Here is a 20,685-nt window from a genome sequence, read left to right on the forward strand (position 1 = left end):
TCAATGGTATTCACATAAATAGTGGGAAATTGATTCATGTGTTTTCCTGTGTTTGAATAGCTTAATGTACCAGTTGTTGTGATTCATCCTTAAATAATAATGGAAATGATAACGTGCTTTTAAAATCATAAATAGCTATATATGCTTTAAAAGAATGAGGCCAGCTCGTAAAATCAAAAGGAAAACATAATAAATAAAATTCCAGAAACCTGAGCATGTCTACTACAGCTTTGCCCTCCTTCTGACTGTGGTGTTGATGTTGGCAGGCAGTAGGCTGTGATCGACAACTTGGGAGCAATGCCAAGGAAGACAACTGTGGAGTCTGTGCAGGAGATGGTTCAACGTGCAGGCTTGTGAGGGGACAAGCTAAGGCACATGTCTCACCAGAAAAAAGTAGGTTGCAAATTGATCCTATGATAATTTGTCCTTGACTATGTTTTCTGCTTGTGTATTAACAGAAATACTGCAGAGTATTGACCTTTTCACTACATACTTGTTTGCAGTTTTCCAAAGCTACTTATTGTAAAGTCTGTGCTAGATTAGTCTATTGAAATTCCACGAGGGATACCACACATTAGGGTATAGCTAGGAAAGAATGTGAGATATGTATTTTTTTATAGAGCTACTCAATTCATTCTATCAGGAATAACCATCAAGATGCACAGCTTATTTTAGAGGGTATCCTCATGTTGCTATATATGTGATGCTGCAGCAATGTTTTTAAATCATGGAAACATCATATAGATGGTTTTATGGAAATTGTGGCCTGTGATTGAAAGTGCCTGGTTTTCAACTTAACTTTGCCTTTTCTTTTTTTTAAAGTATCTAAAGACAGTTCAACTTCAGAGGCAAATTAACTACTTATATGGCACAAAAAAGTACAAGGTGAAAGGAAATAATACTTCTCTTTGTTTTTGATTTATTTTGTATGTTTGGCTTATATTTTGCCATTCTTTCTCAAAAACAATTGGCATCTTACTGTAACTCTGTAGGTCTCAGTAGTATTGAAAATCTAAGAGAGGAGGGCTATAAGAACTAGACTCTTTACTGGAGCCTCAAGAGTCTGACCGTGTTGATATCCAGGCAAGGTTTGGTGATAGAGGCTTGTGCTTTCCACCCTCACCAATGATGCTCCCTGCAGTCTCACGATTTATGTCCCACCTGTTTATCATGTGAGATAGTTGCCTCACATCTATTTTTTTTTCTGTTTCTGAACACATAATGTGCATTTCTCGCATAGAGATGGAGCCTCTGGGGTTCATTACATTCCTGCAGAGCCACAAGACACAAGGGTGATGATCTGGTGCTCTTAAAGTCAATACTCAAAATTCAAATGCAAGCAGGTATTTTTTTAAATGGATGAAGCACCTGCCTTTGACAGCTGCATCTATTTTAAAGCTGTTCAGCCTGCAAAGATTCCACTTGTGCCCTGATTTTGAAAGAGCTGTTGTATATTGAATCATGCTTAATTCTTATTGCAGTACTCACTGCTTACTGGGTGTAACTGGAAGTGCAATGCATGTTATCCTAAAGCTTGCAAGCTTACAGCGTGACCACTTGTATTGATCTACAGGGTTTTGAGTTAGTCTATCCTATACTGTGCAGGTCTGTAATTCAAGACATATGTAGAGCAAAAGTAATCTAAACTAAAAAGTGAATATTTTTGTGCACTGTAGCAGGTAGATTATATGAATGAATTACCACTCCTATAAGCAAAACAGTATTCATGCTACTAAAATTTAAAAAATTGATTATTTTTTTGGTATTGTGATAGTGCAGAAATCTTTTTTTTAGGGTCAAGATTATCCTCTGTGTGAATGAAAAGTGGAAATACCACCGTGCTTTCTTTGTGTTAAAGTATGAGCGAAGGGAGACACAATATCTTCCAAATAGTAATTTGGAAGCTTCCAGAGCTAGTGTTGAGAAGTAAAATATTGATACGACAGGCGTGTAATTAAGAGGGAGCTTATAAAATTGTGAGCAGGATGTACATTTTATTCTGCAATGAGCCAAATTAAAGAACTGGAAGCAAAGCAAGAGCCAAAGATTTTAATACGACAATAAAAGGAAAAATAAAAGTGCCTAGCTATCTTGGTCCATATTTTAAAAAAAAATTAGGCATTGATAGCAAAAGATTTCTAATAAAGAGCTCCCTTTGTTTTACTATCTTTTAAAATTTGTTTCTACATAAAATTAGTGCCTTTGATCGGAAAACTAAACAACTCTGAAAGAAAGCCTACTGTTTTGCAAATATGAAACGAACTGTCATTTCAAAAGTTCTTTATTTTTTTCCACTAATACTTAATTGCCTTTGAAAGACAAAGTAAGTTAGACTTCTGCCAGCAAGCCAGATTCAAACATTCTGGTAAAATGATTAAAGGTTTGACTAATGATACTCAAACAAAAAGTGTAATAGGTTGTAAAATGTACCATCCCATCGGGAAATGAGATATCACGGGCCTGATGTTACTAGTGATACATGCATGGAACTCCCATTAACTCCACTGCACTTTGCGTGCATGGAAATATTGTAGGATTGGGCCCTGATGTCTGCTTTCCCCACCGCTCTTGCCAAGAAATGGTAGGAAAATGTTCTGGTTCTGATACCAAGGAAGAAGATGCTGGTTCTGAAATTAACTGGGAGTGGAGTTGAAGGCACGGACTTGTCCTAATCTGGTTTTATTTGATTCTCAAGCTTCCAAGTTTTATGTTTCTTAGCTTTTTGGTAAAAGCTCCCTACAAATGTTTCAATGCCAATAGCTTTGTAACTGTTTTAACTTCTTCTTGCCATGTGTTTTATTTGCTATGACGTTTGTGTAATTTACCATTGGTTGCTTATTATCATATATTTTTATGTCATTATCCCCAAGAACACTTAACAAAAAAAGCTAATTCCACTTTGCCCATTTATCTAAACAGGGGCCTTCTGCACGGTTCCCTGTTTGCTATCATCAGCTGGCTCAGTTTTGTTACAACTTGCTACTTTGCCTCCTTTTCCATCTTTTAAATCAATATGCATGGAGCTAGCAATCTCCATCGTCAAGGTTGCCTGATACTTCACTTTATGTGAATGATTTTTTGCCAAGTATTCAACAGTTGGATCAGAAACTTTCCATGCCAGGTGCTGGATGTTTTGGAGATAATTCAGCCCAAACAACTCAGCATATTCCAAGGACGCAGCAGAGAAAAACATGTTGTTTCCCACTGTCAAAACATTCCTGAAACCTTTTCTTTAATATGTCTTAATACCTTCCATTGTTGGACTTGATCACGGATCAGGGATTTGAAATTTGGCAGGCAATTGTCTTCTGGTCACGGACGAGTCTTTTGCAATATCTGTGAATATCAACGGATATTTTACTATAACCCTTCACACAAAAAAGAACCTTTTCCTTCAGGCTCTGTGGAGGCTTCTTGGATGTTAACAGTTGACATTTCTGAAAATTTGTCTTTTTAAGTGTGCTCTAGCTTGTTGCATGTCCTAACCGCAAACACATCGTGTGTGCTGTCTCCTTAGAATAAAATAACATGTTGCTCTTATAGAGCTAAGCTATTGAAGAGGTCTCCTTGAGGCTTCTCTTGCTTTCTGCTTTGCTGCAGTTTAGAATGGGCACCATGAGATTAACTCTGTGATGCCTCCTGCCTCACGTTACAGAAGAGATTTCGTGGAGAGCTCCTGACTCTCCTGAGTTTCAGACTTAGGACTGGTGGTGATGAGATCACATGAGGAGAGAGAAAGATGTGATTAGATGAAAAGAAAAAGAAAAAAAGACATCTTATGTTCATAAAGTGAAGGAAAAACAGATATGAGAAGGTGGGAGGAGGACCTAGGACTGAATGTACAGATATGCTGGATCAAGGGAAAAAAGGAAGGGCAGGAGACAGATTAGATAAGGAATCTGGGGTGGGAGATGAAATCAGAAACACTCTGAGAGGAAGGGGAAAAATCAACCATATGTAGAGCCAGAAGAGGGAACTGAGGCTGGTTTGGCAGGAAAACTGTGTGTGGGGAGGGATAGAGTGCCCTTCAGTTTGGATAAGGAGTACATTTTTTTAAAGCAAATTTCATCATGGTCCTAACATGCTGCTCATCAGTTCACATCACGGAGTGGTCTTGGAGAGCATAAACTGGATTTTTTTTTTTGCATGAAGCTAAACCAGAAGATGTGCTCCAGAAAAACACCGAATGTTCCCCAACAGGTAGAGAATATGCAGTCTGTGGGATCAGGCTGGAGTTAGTCCAAAGTGAAGCACCTGCAATGTGCATAGTGTGAATGCTGCATCTTCAGCACCAACCATTTTTGTCTATAGCTCTGTTTAGTTGATTGTTTTACTTGGAGCTGTTATTAGGTAGTATGAAACCTCCTTCTTTACCTTCCTGATGTTTTTTGTCTTACCTAGAGAAATACCTGTCTGGTTTAGATGTCTCTTAAAATATATGTATTTGGCTTTGCACTGGTTCTTGTCATTAGTTCGGCACATACCGCAGCACCAAATGTTGAGTGGAGGAGGTGAGCCGCTGCAATAAGACTAAAACTTTGTGAGCTTTTTAGTTCCCTTGTGCTGATAGTTGTTACTGGACTATTGTTCTTTGTACCTGGAGACCAAACAGGCCTCTGATCAGAACTGGAGGACCAGCAGATAAGTGCTGAGCAAATACATGGAAAGAAATGGTTTTTTATAGGCCTGAAATAAACCCTCTGCACTGTTGTAAGAGGAGAGAGGGGAAAAAATCCCAACTGGCCCATATGTGAAACAGTAAATGGGTCCACCATGGCCCACATGGAAAAATAAATAAAACCTGCTGAATTGGATTGAGCTCAGGAATGTGGCTCCTTTATTTTGATCCTGGGGATTAGCTCCCAGTCTTACCATAGCAGGGAGTCTGATCTTGTTCTCATTGAAATCCAAAATCTAAATCCACATTAACACTGTAGAAACAGGATCAAACCTTGCCATCTAAAGCAAAAGTAGTCTGGGAGCTTAATAAGCAAGTGCAGTGTGTATGTAGTGTGTGAACACACATTTGCTGAGAGCCCGTGGGTAAGAGCAGAAAGCTCATTTCAAGCAGGTGCTGGAGAAGGGTGACCCACATGCACTCGGGAATCCCTACAGTGGAAGCGGTGCTAGAACAGAGAGACAATATAGAACCTGTTTTCCAGTTTTTAAGGTGACCTTTATGACCCTAAAATCAGATTTTAAAGTCTAGTTTTCTGCACGTTCCAGATTATTTTGAGCTTAGTTGTTTTCAGCTTTGTACAAAGGTCATCAATTAACTTTCAAAGATACATTAATAGTATAAGCGTGGGAAAGATAATTGAAAATTCTAAATATAGATTTCAGGGTAACAATCTCTTATATTTCCATAAGGGTTCAGTGCTTTTAACAGTGTGGATCCTAATGATTCAATGGGAAATGTACAGCATAAAAATTTTTAAATGGCTTTACAGGGCCTTTTGTTCCTATAAGAATTATATGTTTCAGCTGAGAAACGGGAGACCTTTGGAATATAGAGTTTTGGAGCCAGACCTGGACAATTGTAACTGCTGTTTTGTAGGGAGTAGAAGCTGTTCTCAGGAGAAGGTGGAGCCCTTAGGTCAGCTCTGACCCATCTTCTTCCAATTCCCCATCTCAGTTCAGAATTCCTAAAATCTCACTTTCATTTTTTCCTATAATTTATTTCATCTCATGGAAAGACTGCCCTAGGTCATAATTGTCTCAGTCATGTTGCAAGAATCTCCTGCTGTCAGGCTTCTTAACAGGTCTGTGGGGCTGCAGGGGTTGAACATGGCTGTGGTGGTCACCTCTTCTAATGCAAATAAAATACTTGCTGGCAATATTGTCTCTGCCGCAGAGAAACACCAAATTTAGCACCCCCATGAGACTTTTGGACCGTATCAGAGAGTGCTTTGGTGAGGGTGGAATGTCTGCAGTAGTGCTAAAGGAATGTGAAGCATCCTGAAAAGGGATCAACGAGGCCTGCTGAGGTGAGCAGAGCTTGCTGTAAGGAGATGGAGGGAGCGCAGCAGAACAAGCCTGGTTGTTCTCAAGAGGAGCAGTCCTACACATCTCCGCGCATCTGCAAATCTGGGCCTCATCCCTTCAGCGCGGGGCGCCCTTGGTTCCCCTTCAAAACAGCAGTTGTGTGGATTCAGAACTGCTCGGGGTCAGACTCTTGCTGAGGTTTTGTGTTGTAACTGCTGGTTGGTTGTCAAGACGGGCTGACCCAGTTGGGACAGACGGGCCCCTCAAACCTGCTCTCTCTCAGATACTGGAGAGCACATATGAATTCAGTAGTTATTTCCTTGCTTTAAAGATATACACATCCACTACCTCCTGGCTATCTTTAGCAATTCGTCTGATGAAAAACCAAGATGCAAAAAGATATTAAGTGGTTCAGTAGTTAATGTTTTTTCCAGGGCTCCTTAGCTGTATTATTGTTCTTACTGTAGTATTTTGCACTCTGGTGGAATACCCAAGTATGAAATTAATAAAGATCATATTTTATTACATCCAAAATAAATTGTTATATTTAAATGACCTTCCTAGAAATTGGCGATATAAAAACTGTAACATAAGAAGGTGTTTATTTCAGAAAAAATAATTGCAGTATTTGCTTGAAGTATCCTGAACATTTGGCAGGATTTCATACTTATGCTAAGGAGATGTTAACCAGAAGCTGATAATTTAGCATCTACTATAAAAGGGTCCAGTTTAAAGTGGAAAGAAACATTCTTCAAGTATTTTTTAGTTAAAACTAAACTTGGATGTTCTTCTTCTATGCATTGTACGAGTAATTCTGGAGCCAATGTGTAACTGACCTTCAACTTGCATTACTTTTTGAATTTGGAAAAATGAGCTTCCTCTACACCAGCCCCTGGATATATGTTAATGCCATCACTGAACAGAGCACCCTCCGTGGGGTGTTCCTGCAATGGGCCCATGTTTGCAGATCCTGCTCCAAAGAAGATTTCCAATTGGGCTGTGATGGAAATGGGAGACAGCACGTTGGTACTTTGCTTGGACACTTCTCCCATCCTTTTGTGGATATCCCCGTTGTGTATTGTGCATACCTTGTCCAAGAGCACTGCTCTTGTTGGCATGAAAGTCTCTGGTCTGTTGATTTGACTGTTAACTCAGTTTGCTTGGGCAAATTACAGATTTCCTACATTTGAAATGGAAAGTAATAACTTTCTGCCTTTGTAAAATGCACTGAAGTAAGTGTGTTGTACATTTATATATGAACAGGCCCTTCAGGCAGCCAAAAGCTGTTTTGTATTGACATGTTCTATTCAGGGCTGGTTTGGTTTACAGTTAATTTTAAATTAAGGCTCTTACTGGAAGGAATGATCTTATATGGTAAGTTAGATGCAGACACTCTGTTATAACATACATTATAGCTAATATATACTTGCTCTTAACTGGTCTGTAATTGGTTAAGGTTTAGTGTTAAGTAGATGATTTATTTCCTGTAAGTCCTGCCACTTATTAAAGTTGTGACCTGCAGCAGGAAATGAGGTGTGGGCAAAACGAGACTGAACAGCTGCAGATTTTTGTAAGGGGGAAGTACTACTTAGCAGATTCCTTATGTCAGTTCAGTGATTAGGAAATAAAACTAGGACAACGGAGTGTAAATATGTTCCTAATACGCTACTGACATTTCAGTTGTTTTTGTTAATAGCAAATAATTTTTCTAATAACAAGAAAGATTTACAAGGCCATTCATAGGCCTTAATAATTGCAAAGCATAGCAAACAGACGTGGTATACTGTACTTAATAAAATAGCATATGATTATTTTTAATAGAAAAATGGTGAAAGCTGTTAAATATTTTCTTAGACACGTTTGACAGTTTTCAGTCTAGCTGTGTGATGTGCAAATTCCCTGATGCAAGATAACTTCTAAAACAGTTCTTTACTTTTCCTAGGGGAAGAAACCGTGATTGCTGTACCACATGGGAGTCGCAGTGTGAGAATTACCCTGAAAGGACCAGCACACCTTGGTACGACTGAGCTGTTTTATGTATTTATTCATAGGCAGAAGATAAAAACAGAACCTTGTATCTGAACTCATCCAAACTTTGAGAATATGGGTAAGATCATGACCTTGATTCCTCTTCCCATCTTTAATATCCAGCCTGGAGATAGTCCTACAGAACACTGGAAGTCCACTTAGTAGAAAGAAATAGTATACATACTGGTGGTTTCTAAAGTTGTTTAAACCAAGTAATTCTTACATAAGACATCCAAAATACAGTTCACTCTTAAACTACATGCAAACCATTATGTCAAAATGACGTTCGAAGAGTTGTGCGTGGAATCAATAGCACTTGTATAACCCAGCGCTGGATTTCAGTTGAAGAGTCTGAGACAGTGCAAACAGTCCAGCTGACGTCCCACTTGGTCAGCGGGCAGCGTTCAGACAAAAGTGATCTAGGTAAAAATGAGGTAACATAAACAAAATACATAAAATAAACTACACAAGTCCTGTTTCCTTGTAATACCTTTGGTCATTACACATAATCTATGAGAAACAGCTCGCTGTTCCTTTAGGCATTTGTTTCCTAGTATTTTATATAAGGCTGATGGTAGTATCTATGGTAATTTCTTCACCAATAGGTCTACTTCAGATAAAGAACTAATCATTCCAACAGTAAGTGGGACTGCCATACCAGGGCATTAAAGAAACCGTTCATTTAACATTTTGAGCTATTTTTTTATTAGTAAAAGTGGAAGACTTAGTCTGAATCGTAGAAATATGAATTTCTACTGCTCTGAGATGTGTAAATAGAAGACAGAAATGCATTTTATTTGAAAATTGCTCATCTCTTTGCTTGCTTTGAAGAATATATCGTCATCTTCTTTCAAAGAAAAAAATCTAATAAGACTTCTGCTTTAGAGCAGCTCCAGAGTGACAATAACTTCTAGATGTAACACTGATCTCACCACTGTACAAAGATGAACTTAACTTGAAATAAATAATATTCATGTGAAAGTATTGTAAGGGACATATGAAGGAGTGATCCTGACCAGTTCAGGTCAGGACTCTTGGTCTTTCTTAAGTAGTTCTGCAGAAGGAGGTTGTTGTTTCAGCTTCTTATGAGGAAAAAGTACGAGATTCAGTGGCTCCAGGGGGATTTCTGGAAAGCTCCTGAGGAACACAGCAGCAACTCGGTAACTAAGCACAGAGTGCTCCTGGCTTCCCACTCGGGGTGGTTCCATAAAAAAGCTGTGGCTTGGCGTTACCTTTGTTAGCCAGTTCTCTAGCTGGACAAGGAGTGTGAAATGTTCCTTTAACCACTTCCCCCAGCACATCTGTTTGCAAATCTGTGAGGATTTAGACATTTTTTACCTAAAATATTTTAAATGGCAGAGGTGAAAAAGTGAGAGCTGTTGTGGGGGAGGAAGCTGGAAATTGCTTCTGGCTTCATAGCCAGATCTTCCGGCACCCGTTTTCTAGGGGGATGTGCTTTGGGACAATTTGCTTGTCCCCCTTTCTGCCTGTACGTGTGTTTGTGATCTTCGGTCTGCAATTTCATTGACTTCTGTGTGGGTGTGCTGCTCTCATTAAAGGTAGAATTTAAAAAATAATCACTTATAATTACGGTTTCATTTGTCATAGACGTTCGTCCTGGCTGGTAAGGAGTTGAATTTAACAGGTGGAGCAGGGACTACCTAATGTAGAGTTTTACACTGCCTCCTGGTGCCAGTAAATATTTGCTCTTCAAGTCAAGTCAGCAGCAACAGCAAATGTTTGAAGAGCACCATGGACTGTCTGGCACTTTTCCCTCTATCTTGTGTTCTTTTGTGCTTCATCCTGGGCTTTATGATCTGCTCTTGTTCCAAGGAAACACAGCTGCTGGATTAATAAAAAATGGAAACCTGGTTGGAGATGTAGTACATAACAGATTTGAAACAAATAAATGCCCTGAACCTTGTTTTACAATCAGCAGCTTAGTGGTTTAGGAAAGACTGCATTTCTTTGCAGCTGGTAAGAATAAGTATTTTGTTTGTGTGTATGGACAGTTCAAGACGGGCAAGAGATTCATCATAGAACAAGGGCATTACTTTGGGTTTTTTTATGAATAGGTCTCCCTTGTACTTCGGTCTGCTTGTTTTTTGTGAATGATTTGGTGGAAGAGAACCATATATTTAGTATAAAAATGGTTGTGAATAAAATGATACATTTTGTTGGGTTTCGTTTTTGAGTTGGACTAAATTACAGCTTTTCTAGCAGTTGTTTCAAGAGCATTAGAATCAAAAGAAAGATTGAAAGTTCCCTGAAATTAATCCTCCAGCGGAAGAAACAGGAAAACCAGAAGCTAATATTTTTACAAGTGGCTAATGCTAGATAACTGAATTCATGAACTTAGGGAGGTTACACTTCACTAAAAGGAACTGCAACTCTTTTTTCCCTTTTTGTTGGTTTCTTCTCAGCTTGCAGCGATTTGCATTACTTGGCAGCGTTTAGCTGCACATCTATGCTCTGTGTTGGCTTTTGACAGATGCAAAGAGGAAGACAATGTGGCTTGTATTTTTAAAAGAGAGTGTATTTTCTTTTGGGTCTCTGTATTGTTCTATCCACAAATGAATCGCTTTTGGGTAGCAACATCATTTGCTCTTCCTTGCGCTGGGAGTAGGAGTTATTTCCCTGGGAATTCTTCCGTGCACCTCTACACAGAGAGGTACCTGCAGTGGGTTCCCCATGCTGTACTGCCCTACTCTTGCCTGCCACGAAGAGTATGGGAAGCTTTTGCTGTGGATCTTCCTTCCACAACCGGGCAAAGCATTTCCATGGGGAAAACATTCTTTTTACCAAGGTAAGGGAAGTAACACAGTTATAGGTCTTTGGTACTGGTGATTATCTTTTTAGGCACAGAAACAGGTGAGCACTCAAAAGAATTCCCTGTCCTTATGACTCTGCACATCTGGAGTCCTAAAGACCCCCCAGGGGTCTTATCCTGAAGTCAAACTTCCCACCTCTCCTGGATTACAAGACCCTGAAGAATCAATAGATGTTTGGAGAATTATTTTCTAAACCTGACCTATAAACCAGTTGGTGAAACCTCTGTTCCCAGTTACAGTGCTGAAATCAACAAAGTGGTTTTTTTGGGGCGAAGTGGATTATTGTGGTATGTATATGTTACATGCACTAGATGCTTGGTTTCATTCTGTTTTAGAAGCCTGTGATGACAAGCACTAGATATTGCTGGAGTAGGAATATATTGCATCAGAGGTTATCTGTTGTGCTGTGGAACAGCTCTTTGTGTCCCTGTGTGTGTGACACGCTTCTGGGAAAATCTGAGCAGCTGTCCTAGTTTTCCCTGACCTGACCTCCAGAGATACAGGCTGTCACTCTATAGCTGGACCTTGCAAATAAACACATGCTTTGGATTCAAATCTAGCGTAGCTCTAACATATACATGTATGTCACCTCTCAGTGAGGTATCATGTTGCTGTTTGCTGAACAATATTCTTGGTTTGTAATATCTTGCTTTGCAATCTTAAATGCTAGTTTCAAAGGAGTCCTGTACTCCTGAGCTTTGTGTGAAGGTGGAAGTTCTGGAGGTTTGCTGATTTGACTCTTATTCAATGAAATGACAGAATAACAGGCGCTGTGCATTAATACTGAACTCCTAAGTGGTGTAAGTTTGGGGTCAAGGCTTGTAGAAGCTTAATCCAAGAATGCCGAGTTCTGAATATTTAAAAGGTTATTTTGTGATGCGATCAGGAAAGAAAACTTCCACAAAAGTGACAAACAAAAATACGCAGCAATCATCTAAATACTTGTTGCTTTTTCTGCAATTTGTTGATAACTATTTCTTCCTAACAGAAACGTGTTGGACAGTGGGGTGCTTTGATTCCTCAATATTCATTTTGTTTTCTTTGACAAAGTACATTAAATTCACCACTAAATTCCTACCCTGTGATCAACATTAAAGTCATTTCCTAGAAACATATCCTTCCTTAAACTTCCTTCCAGCCATGTATGTGATCTTTGTTATATCTATAAGCATAGTGGAACCCAGTGCTTAGAAACTTGGGACAGTGTTTCGTACCTTTTCAAGGAAGTTAATTTCTTCTAGATTTTCTTCACTCTCTCTGTTGGAGATGCTTCAGAATGCATTTTAAAATATATTTTAAAAGGTTTTGAGGAAGAAAACAGTACTGATGGACTGCAGCATTCAGAGTATATTTTCACTGCAGATAAAAACAGATGCTCTTAACCTAAATTATCTAGCCTGAATTAGGTAACTCTGTTTAAAGTGCCAAAAAAGGCAAAGTAGCTGGAAAAAGAGGGTATTAATAGCTCATCAGAAGGTTCCTTTTAGCTAAAAGCTCATCTGAGACTCATGCCTTTCTCATGCAGTGCCCTGATAGATCGTAACCAGACCAGTGTATTTCAAGTCATGGGTCTCACTGTGCACATACCCTGTATTATGCAGAGTCCCAAATTCTGCCTTCATCATCAATATCTTCCATTAGCTTTGTACACTTGTAGTTCAGTCAGTTTTCTGGAAGTGACTCAATCCTAAAACGCTTCGTCTGTCTTCTGGAGGTTGTGGGCTGTCAGTTTAATCAGTTTCCAAAGAATGCAGGACAGCTCAAAGAGGGTTTTCATCACCACCTGTTCTGAGAAAGGGACGTCCCTCCGGCAGCGCTGCACCCACCCGCCGCCTGGCCCTGCTTGTTGCTCACATGGGAAATATTAGAAGTTGAGTCAATGACCTCTGGAATGGGTAGAGTGATACAGGTATCGAGGTGAGTGTTTGGTGAATTTGACACGATTCAGGCTTCTCTGGAGACAGATTACTGGAATTGCTGGGCTTTTGAGTTGCATGGAAGTATGAATAATTTTCCTGTGTATCGATTCTGTATGTTTATTGAGTTTCTGTCAACTTGTCCTGCTGAATCTACTGCTTTGTAACTATATAGAGCACTTGGTGTAGGGAAAACTGTCTCATAAGTGCTTCTACTATGAGACAACAGTGTGTTCAGGCAGGTATTCCTGTGCTGACATGTCATGCGATCATGTATCAGCCTATAATCTGAAGCAGCTAATATTCTCACAGATATTCTGTGTGGGTTTTTTTAATGCACGCAATGGTGCTACTTGCAAGGCAAAGTTGTAAACATTACTTTGACTTCCTTGAAAAAATATCCTGTTTAAGTTGATTAATTGCATGTTTCTTCTCTAGTTATAGAGTCAAAGACGCTGCAAGGAGACAAGGGAGAGCACAGTTTCAATGGTCCTGGAACGTTTGTCATAGAAAATACAACTGTTGAATTTCAGAAGAATACAGACAGGGAAATCATAAAGATCCAGGGACCTCTTGGAGCAGATTTCATTATCAAGGTGGGATGTGTGTATTTACAAAACTACTAAGATATTGCAAGTATATGCAACAGAGTAGGCGGCTGTCTGTCAGGTTGGAGCAATACAACAAAATCTTATCTAGCAAATAAAGAATCCTAATCAAAGTCCAGAGATAACTTATACTAAGTATATCCAAACAAAATCAAATATTACAAGGTTAATTCTTTGCTGTGGTGGAAAGTATCACAGGATCTTTAACGGTAAAAACGGCCAGGATTTTTGTTTTAAATGTTACAGAAAAATAACGGCGTGGTCCTGTGCAGTGGGTGGCTGTTAATCCAACTGAAGGCTGCCACCTACTGAATCGGAGCACAGAGCCCTGGAATTTCCCTTAGACCTTGCTAATCCAGCTAGTGACCACTTCTAAGATTCTGTTCTACTCAGATCACATAGTGATGGCTTGCATCATACATGCAGATATTTATATGCAAAAACATATCAACATTTTACTGCTGAAGGAAGGTAGTCATGCAGTTTTCCATTGGAAATGGCAGGTGTTTCATTATTATACCACTTGGCTTTATCTGTCATATTGCAGAAACAGACTTTCAGTAGTGTTTATTTTGCGCGTCCAATATCACACGTGCAGTTAGACTTGCCTGAATATCAACCAGTGTGCTTAGCTCAATTATTGACTTCCCTCTTCAGAAAGTTTTAAAAATTTTGCTAATAATGAGATGAGGCAGGATACAGGTATGATTGATAATCAAATAGCCACATTAATACTTTGATTAATTTGGAAAACAAAGGAGTACACAACTTTTATTATTATTGGAAACTTAACCTCTAGAAAGTCTACAGTAACAACTAAATTATTTGCCTTTTGTCATATGACTCTTTGCACTGTTATTATAGATGAAATAAGTTTTGAAATGACATGAATACTGGAGTACAGTATACACATGTGTTGTAATGGAAATTTCTTCAGACCAGGTATTCTGGATCAAAAGAGAGTGTGGTTCAGTTCTTTTTCTATCAACCCATCAGTCATCAATGGAGACAGACAGAGTTCTTCCCCTGCACGGTGACATGTGGAGGAGGTAAGTAAAGGCAATTCTTCAGGAGCATTTACAGCTGCAGGTTCAAAGTATCTGATTTACAATCTTCGTTCTACATTTTTATTGACTAAATTTTTGTGTTTCTTTGCACACTGGTGGTTCTTAAATCAACTTACCTGCTACGCTATCATTTGTTGCTTTAGTATAAGCATAGGGATATAGAATTTAAAGAACAGCTCCTATCAAAACCTATGGCTGTCTGATTGTAGACACTTAGTCCTGATGGAAGTTAGAGCAGCAGGTACTGTGCTGTAGTGTGTACTCCTGGTTTAAACATTACAGCTTATACAATGGTTAGATGAAGTGCAGCTCAGCTCTGTTACTGCTCATCCAGCCCAGCCTACTGCTTGTCATGTCTGGTCTGCAAAAACTGTGGCTTTGTGGCAGGAGGAATGTTTGACATTGTGGATCACTATTTCGGTTCAACCAGCTTTACCCAGGTCACCTGAGAATCAGACTGAGATACTGGTGTAGTGATTTTCTTGGAGAGTAGAAATATGGGTTATGTGGTTACTTGGGACATGAGGAAAAAAAAGTAAAAGATGTTTAAAGCACAAGCAGAGTCTGGGGATCTTTTGATGAACCATCCAGTTTGGCACTTGCACCTCCCTTTAATCTGAAATGCAGACAATATATGTGTATAATATGTAGTCCCACAGGAAACTACTGTATCTTATAAGATACTTGGCCTCATGAAGTGTGATTCTTTACTGGAACTGTGAGTGGCGACACGTATCCTCCGATGGTTCCATCGTACTGCATTTATGAATTTTTCCCCTAACCTATCTGACGAGGGAAGAAGTGTAAAGCTTCGCAGTTATTTTTGAGGACTGCCTGTAAACCTTGAGTAACTCAGGGGACACATTTACCTTCAAAGTTACTGCCTCAAATCCAGCCTTATTCCGACTCACGTTATGGTTTGACGACTACAACTACACGTCGATCTCTTTGAAATTAGACAGTGTTTTCAATGCTGTACTTTGTACTTGCATGTTTATAACATGAAACTGGTACCTTTCTCAACAGGACTTGACATTCTTGATGGCAGTCCTGAGAGAGGCCGGGAACTGAAGCAGCACAGAAACAAAGCTATTGCTTTACCCATGAAAAGCAGTAGTGTTAGGAAGGGCATACTGTAGTACTAAGGCACGCAGAGAAGCTGTATTGCAGCTGCCTGGCTTTAACCTGTTATCTTAAAGTGGATTTAGTATCCAGATTGTCTGTTTGGCATCTTTTACTGGCAGTAAAAGTTCCTCATAACTGAGATATGGAATCAGTGCACCACCATCACTCACTTGGATGCTGCTTCTACAGTTAATTCTGTAATCTGGGTGTGTGGGAAGGGGGAGTGTGGCAGGCATCTTGGAAAGCACAGTCGGGCACGAAAGAGCAAGAATGTTCACAATTGTGTTTATCTTGTTTGCCAGTGGCACATCTTCTGGGTCCTTTCAGTACTTACAAGAAGTGGAACACACATACTTGGAGTACTGGAACTGCTTACTTGTTCTTTACGGTTATCACTCTCATGCATGATGATGCTTTGAATCAGCCAAGAGACACACAAGCGAAGCCATTGGTATATGATACTTAGCATTTTCAGTAGACACTGGAACTTGTGTTGCTAGTTTATTGACTCTATTTAGATTTTAATTCTTGTGGTTTCAAATTTTTTTCTTTGTGCATACCAGAACATCCTCCTCCTCTCCTCATTTTAAGTCCAACTCAGCTCTTTTGAATGAGTCTTTTTTTCTTAGCCAAGAAACCAACCTAGTGGTTTATAAAACTCAGATCCCTTCAAGTAACCAGTCTCAACATCAGTTTCATTTTTTTTTTCTTTCCCTCCAAATAGTTACTTCAAATTTTCTTTTGTTGGCTCTTCAACTGGGAAACTATTTCTTAGTTTTCCACAATTTAACTTCACAATGTTTTTGGATCTCATCTTCAATTCCTCTGGCTTTCTGTTTTAAGTATTTATTTTCTTTAGCATGCATGACTGTGTAATATAGCTCTCTAACAGAAATGGTAACTCCTTCTGGAGGGAGGGCAGTTATCAAGTGTGGAACGTGTAGCAGAACCATATAACCTCGTAGGTTTGCCTCTGTGACAGGTGAGCTGCTCCAGCATCACATAACAATATGTATACTTTTACCCTTACACTTGGAATATTATGAGAATAATGTGCCAGAGTCTTATCTAGTGCTAACACGGGTTAACATAATTGCTCTAGATGAAAATCTGGTTCTGCATGTTCCTGTGCAGTGTTTCCTTGTTTAAAAGCAAATCAAACAAGAGTAACACAGGAAATTAATTTGATGGGCAGCACATTATCTGGGGGGAGGAGGAGGTGTTTGGAACAAAGCTGCTTTTATTTATCTCCATTACCCAAATTTAACTTTGCCTCTGCATTAGGTTATCAGCTTAATTCAGCTGAATGCATGGATATTCGTCTGAAGCGTGTTGTTCCAGACCACTATTGTCATTACTATCCAGAAAACAAGAAGCCAAAGCCCAAGCTGAAGGAATGCAACATGGATCCCTGCCCCTCTAGGTTTGTATGACAGATAAATTTAAATGTGTGTTATAATCAGTTACTAAGGAACAAGCAATTGTATTTACTTAATTTCAATTCTTTCCATCTTGAGGGTTACTTAATCTTAGTTGATCATTGCACATGTTAAAGGCTGACGCCTGGCACTGCTGACAGTAGATTTGTGGCACTTCAGTGTTGTAGAATAGGAGACTTTGTTTTATACAGAGATATTGTAAATATCAATTATTCCATTATTGGGGTAATTCTACATTCATCTTTTGCTGAGTGGTACAGCACTGGTACAGGCATTTTGTGAGGTTGAGTGTGGAGGGCAGAATGTTTGCCTGCTTTTGGATTTATTGATGCTGCCATTCAGGATCCCTCATTAGACAGACGGTAGCTCCAGTTCTCAGTCAGTGTACCAGCTTTGCACATGGTTTAACTTGGTTTATTCATCTGCCTACTGTAAAAGTTTTGCTCTTCATTTGTACTGTGGAGTTGACACTTCATAATTAAAGTTTAGTTTTTTGTAAAATCAAAGTAAATATACTTGTGGTACAAATGCTACAGAATACTATTGCCAAATTATAAAGACTATAGTATTCATAAATTGTATTGGATTCCACTACAGTATTTCAAACTAACTTTTGGATTGTCTGGTGAGGTTTCCTGGCTGTGCTAAAGAATCTTAAAATAACATCACAGTATCAAGTCCCAGAACCTCACATTAACATGCCAGCTGGCCGAGCTAGAGTTATATGCAAGAAGAAAAGGAAACACTCTCAATGGATTTCATTTCCTATAGCTAAACTGTCCATTTCCTTTCATTCCTGTTGAACATAATTGTTGATAGTGACCTCTAACAATTATAGATGTGCTGACTTTCAAGTTTTTTTTTACTGGAGAGTTGATCCCTGTATGGAGTGGTAAGACTTCAGTAATGTTGAATGGCAATGGGTGCCAAATGTTGCAAAGCTGGAATGAGAAAGTTAGGGAAAGAAAGGGTGTAATTAGCTTTTTCCTTGCAAATTTAGCTTATACAGACAGAAAAAGGGAACTACTACTGGATAGAATACTGTATTCCTTAGTATTGGAAGGAGGGCTTTGTGCCTGCTCTATGCCGTGCAGTTCAAACAAACAGCTCTAGGAGGGTCTCAAGCACAATTCAGGATCTGTGTAGGATTCATCCTGTGATGCATTTATTTCACTGCCACTCATGTTCCTCAGTGATCTTTTGTTACAGATACAAGTATGTAACTATTTTCTTTTTAATGATGTAGCACAGACCTAAAAGATCACTGTTAATAAAATTCTTTGCCAAAGGCTTGCTCATTTAATTTTCTTTTTTTTTTGACTGTATGAAATGGAGAAACTGTATGGTGAATAGATCGCTATTCCTGCAGAAGTGGTAGGATTATACAAGTTATTGTTTGCCACAAGGGTAATGTGTAATGTATGTAGGATTCCCTCATTTCGTGTTGGGAGTTGCTTACTTTAAGCATGATCACATAAAAGTATGTACTTGAGGTACAGTCTTGAGTATGAGAAATAATGATGCAATATTTATCTTGTTGACAGTGATGGATTTAAAGAAATCATGCCCTATGATCACTTCCAGCCACTTCCTCGGTATGTATAATCTGTATAGCGTATGTGTCAGCATCAGCATGATTTTCACCGCAAGCATACTACTCGAGTACTAAGATCATGGAACAAGTTCTGATTTTTTTTGCTGTATAGGAGAGCAAGTTTATAACAATCCTGTACACACTTTGGAAGCTTGTGGTCTATTTCAGTGTGCTCTGAGTGATAGGCTTAACAGTAAGAGGTTAATAGGCTATTGCTGATCATATCAATGTGGAAGACCTCAGCATAGAGAGTTGTCCCCCTGAGCCTTCTCCTGCTGTAGTGCTGAGAAAAGCGTCTCCTTTAAAATACACACATTTCTTTTTTGAAAGATTTTTATTTTGAAGATAGAAGCAATTAATCTATTATTTTATAGAACAGGTCTCACTATGGTACAGGATTCTAGAGATTATTTCTCCCTTGAGAGGTCTCATTCTTTTGCTTTTCTTCAGAAATACACTCTATTGACACCAAGACTGACATGTCACTTTACAGATACTGACTTGTCTGAATATCTATTGCCTAAAATCATCAGAGCACAGCTTATTTTATTTTATTTTACCTTAATTAATCACAAGAATGTAAAACTTCTCTGGAAGGTTTAGATATTTTGTAAAGAATGTTGAAACTAAAAAGCATTGGGCCAGGTTATGTTAATGTAAAGGATTGTAGTTGGCGGAGTTAGATACATATTTATCTGAGTTGAACCTCTGCATTATTATGTCATGAAATGAATGATGTGTATTATTCTAAAGAAGTAAAGATATTAAGTAATAAGAATGAAATCATAGTCCTGCACAGCTCAGTGGAGCTACTGATTACAGCTGATATAAATGTCATAGTTTATTTCTGTAGCAATTACATTTTTTGTGGATCTGCTATCCTGTGATATACTTTGGCTTTCATACATAGGTTGAGATTTTTTTTTCTCTACAGCTTTATCCTGTAAAGTTCCATAATTATATTCTGTGTTTCTCTCCTTCCACTTCTTCTGCCAATTCCTTTGTACTTCAGATCTCTTCTGGAACTCAGCACAATTTATTTACATGAGTATTTAATCTTCTGAACTGCTCAGGGCTTGGACACCAGTTGGAAGAGAAATTTAATCCCTCTTTCTGTGCTTTACTGTGCTCAGCACGTTTGCACGACACTGTGGTGAGATAGATTATGTCTGCGATAAAGCTGTGGGCAGGTTCTCTAATTTCAAACACTGAGGACTGCAGACAGAGGCCCACCTCGCTTCAACGCCTCCGTGTGTCCTGTCAGGAGGTATCATGGTCTTCCTGTGTGATGCTCAGGAGTAAGAACTGTAAGACAGTTCATGGCCAAGCTGGGCTCAGAGCTGGTGCCAGCAGGAAGGAAAGAGGATGTGTTTCACTGGGATGGTGCATGAAGTAACAAAACAGAGGTGTAAAAACACCTTTTCTTGCTGGAATTTGTGGGAGAAAACCCAGCAGCTGAAACAGCCAGTTTGTGTACCTGCGTCATGAGGTGTATCTGGTCCAGCACAGATGCAAGTCTTGCTTCAGTGCAGCAGGATGTATTTTTCATCTGCTGTTGCCTGTCAAGTAACTGCAACACATTTGTCTGCACCAGTTCTGCTGGGGCTTCTTCACCTTTTCTTTGTGCTTTTCTTTCCTCACCTGTTTCTTGTATGTTAACCCAAGACTGTTCTTGCAAAGCAGGCAGAAGAACAAAGTGCTGTAGATACGTTTAAGCAAAGCCGTTTGGGCTCCTTCACCTTGAGCAACAGTCATACATCACACCCACATGAGACGAGGGCCATGTGGAGGGCTCCTTTGCAGTCTTGTGGCCTTTACCACCACTTTCCCACTCGCACGGGGAAGTTGTGGGAAAGCCGTGGTGCACACCGCAAGATCTTGAAAGAGTTCTCCTGTGGCCAGAGTTGTAAATGCCCCACTGAAATATTTTTACAGATGGAGAATTCTTTTGAAATAAATAGAAAAATTTCCCAGGATGAAAATTTTCTTTTAAAGCTTTTGGAATGCCTCCATTTATTTCAGACTTGTTGGACTGTTGAGGATCCCTTGACAGCTGTGGGTTCTGGAAAGTATCTCCTTGACTGCTTGCCCA

The 20,685-nt window shown here is 39.2% G+C and overlaps 1 protein-coding gene across 1 annotated transcript in view; it reads left to right on the plus strand.

Moving 5' to 3' along the window:
- Window positions 1-20,685, plus strand: part of ADAMTSL3 (ADAMTS like 3) — a gene marked incomplete at both ends in the record, with an annotated part of 176,040 nt that overhangs the window by 103,303 nt on the left and 52,052 nt on the right. The window contains 6 exons of the mRNA XM_080351451.1: window positions 267-393; window positions 7,928-8,002; window positions 13,199-13,356; window positions 14,306-14,417; window positions 16,845-16,983; window positions 18,544-18,594. Of these exons, the coding sequence (XP_080207577.1) occupies window positions 267-393; window positions 7,928-8,002; window positions 13,199-13,356; window positions 14,306-14,417; window positions 16,845-16,983; window positions 18,544-18,594 (662 nt within the window). The remainder of the gene's footprint in view (window positions 1-266; window positions 394-7,927; window positions 8,003-13,198; window positions 13,357-14,305; window positions 14,418-16,844; window positions 16,984-18,543; window positions 18,595-20,685) is intronic.

This window comes from Nesoenas mayeri (genome assembly GCF_963082525.1).
Source record: "Nesoenas mayeri genome assembly, chromosome: 11".
NCBI classification, from domain to species: domain Eukaryota; kingdom Metazoa; phylum Chordata; class Aves; order Columbiformes; family Columbidae; genus Nesoenas; species Nesoenas mayeri.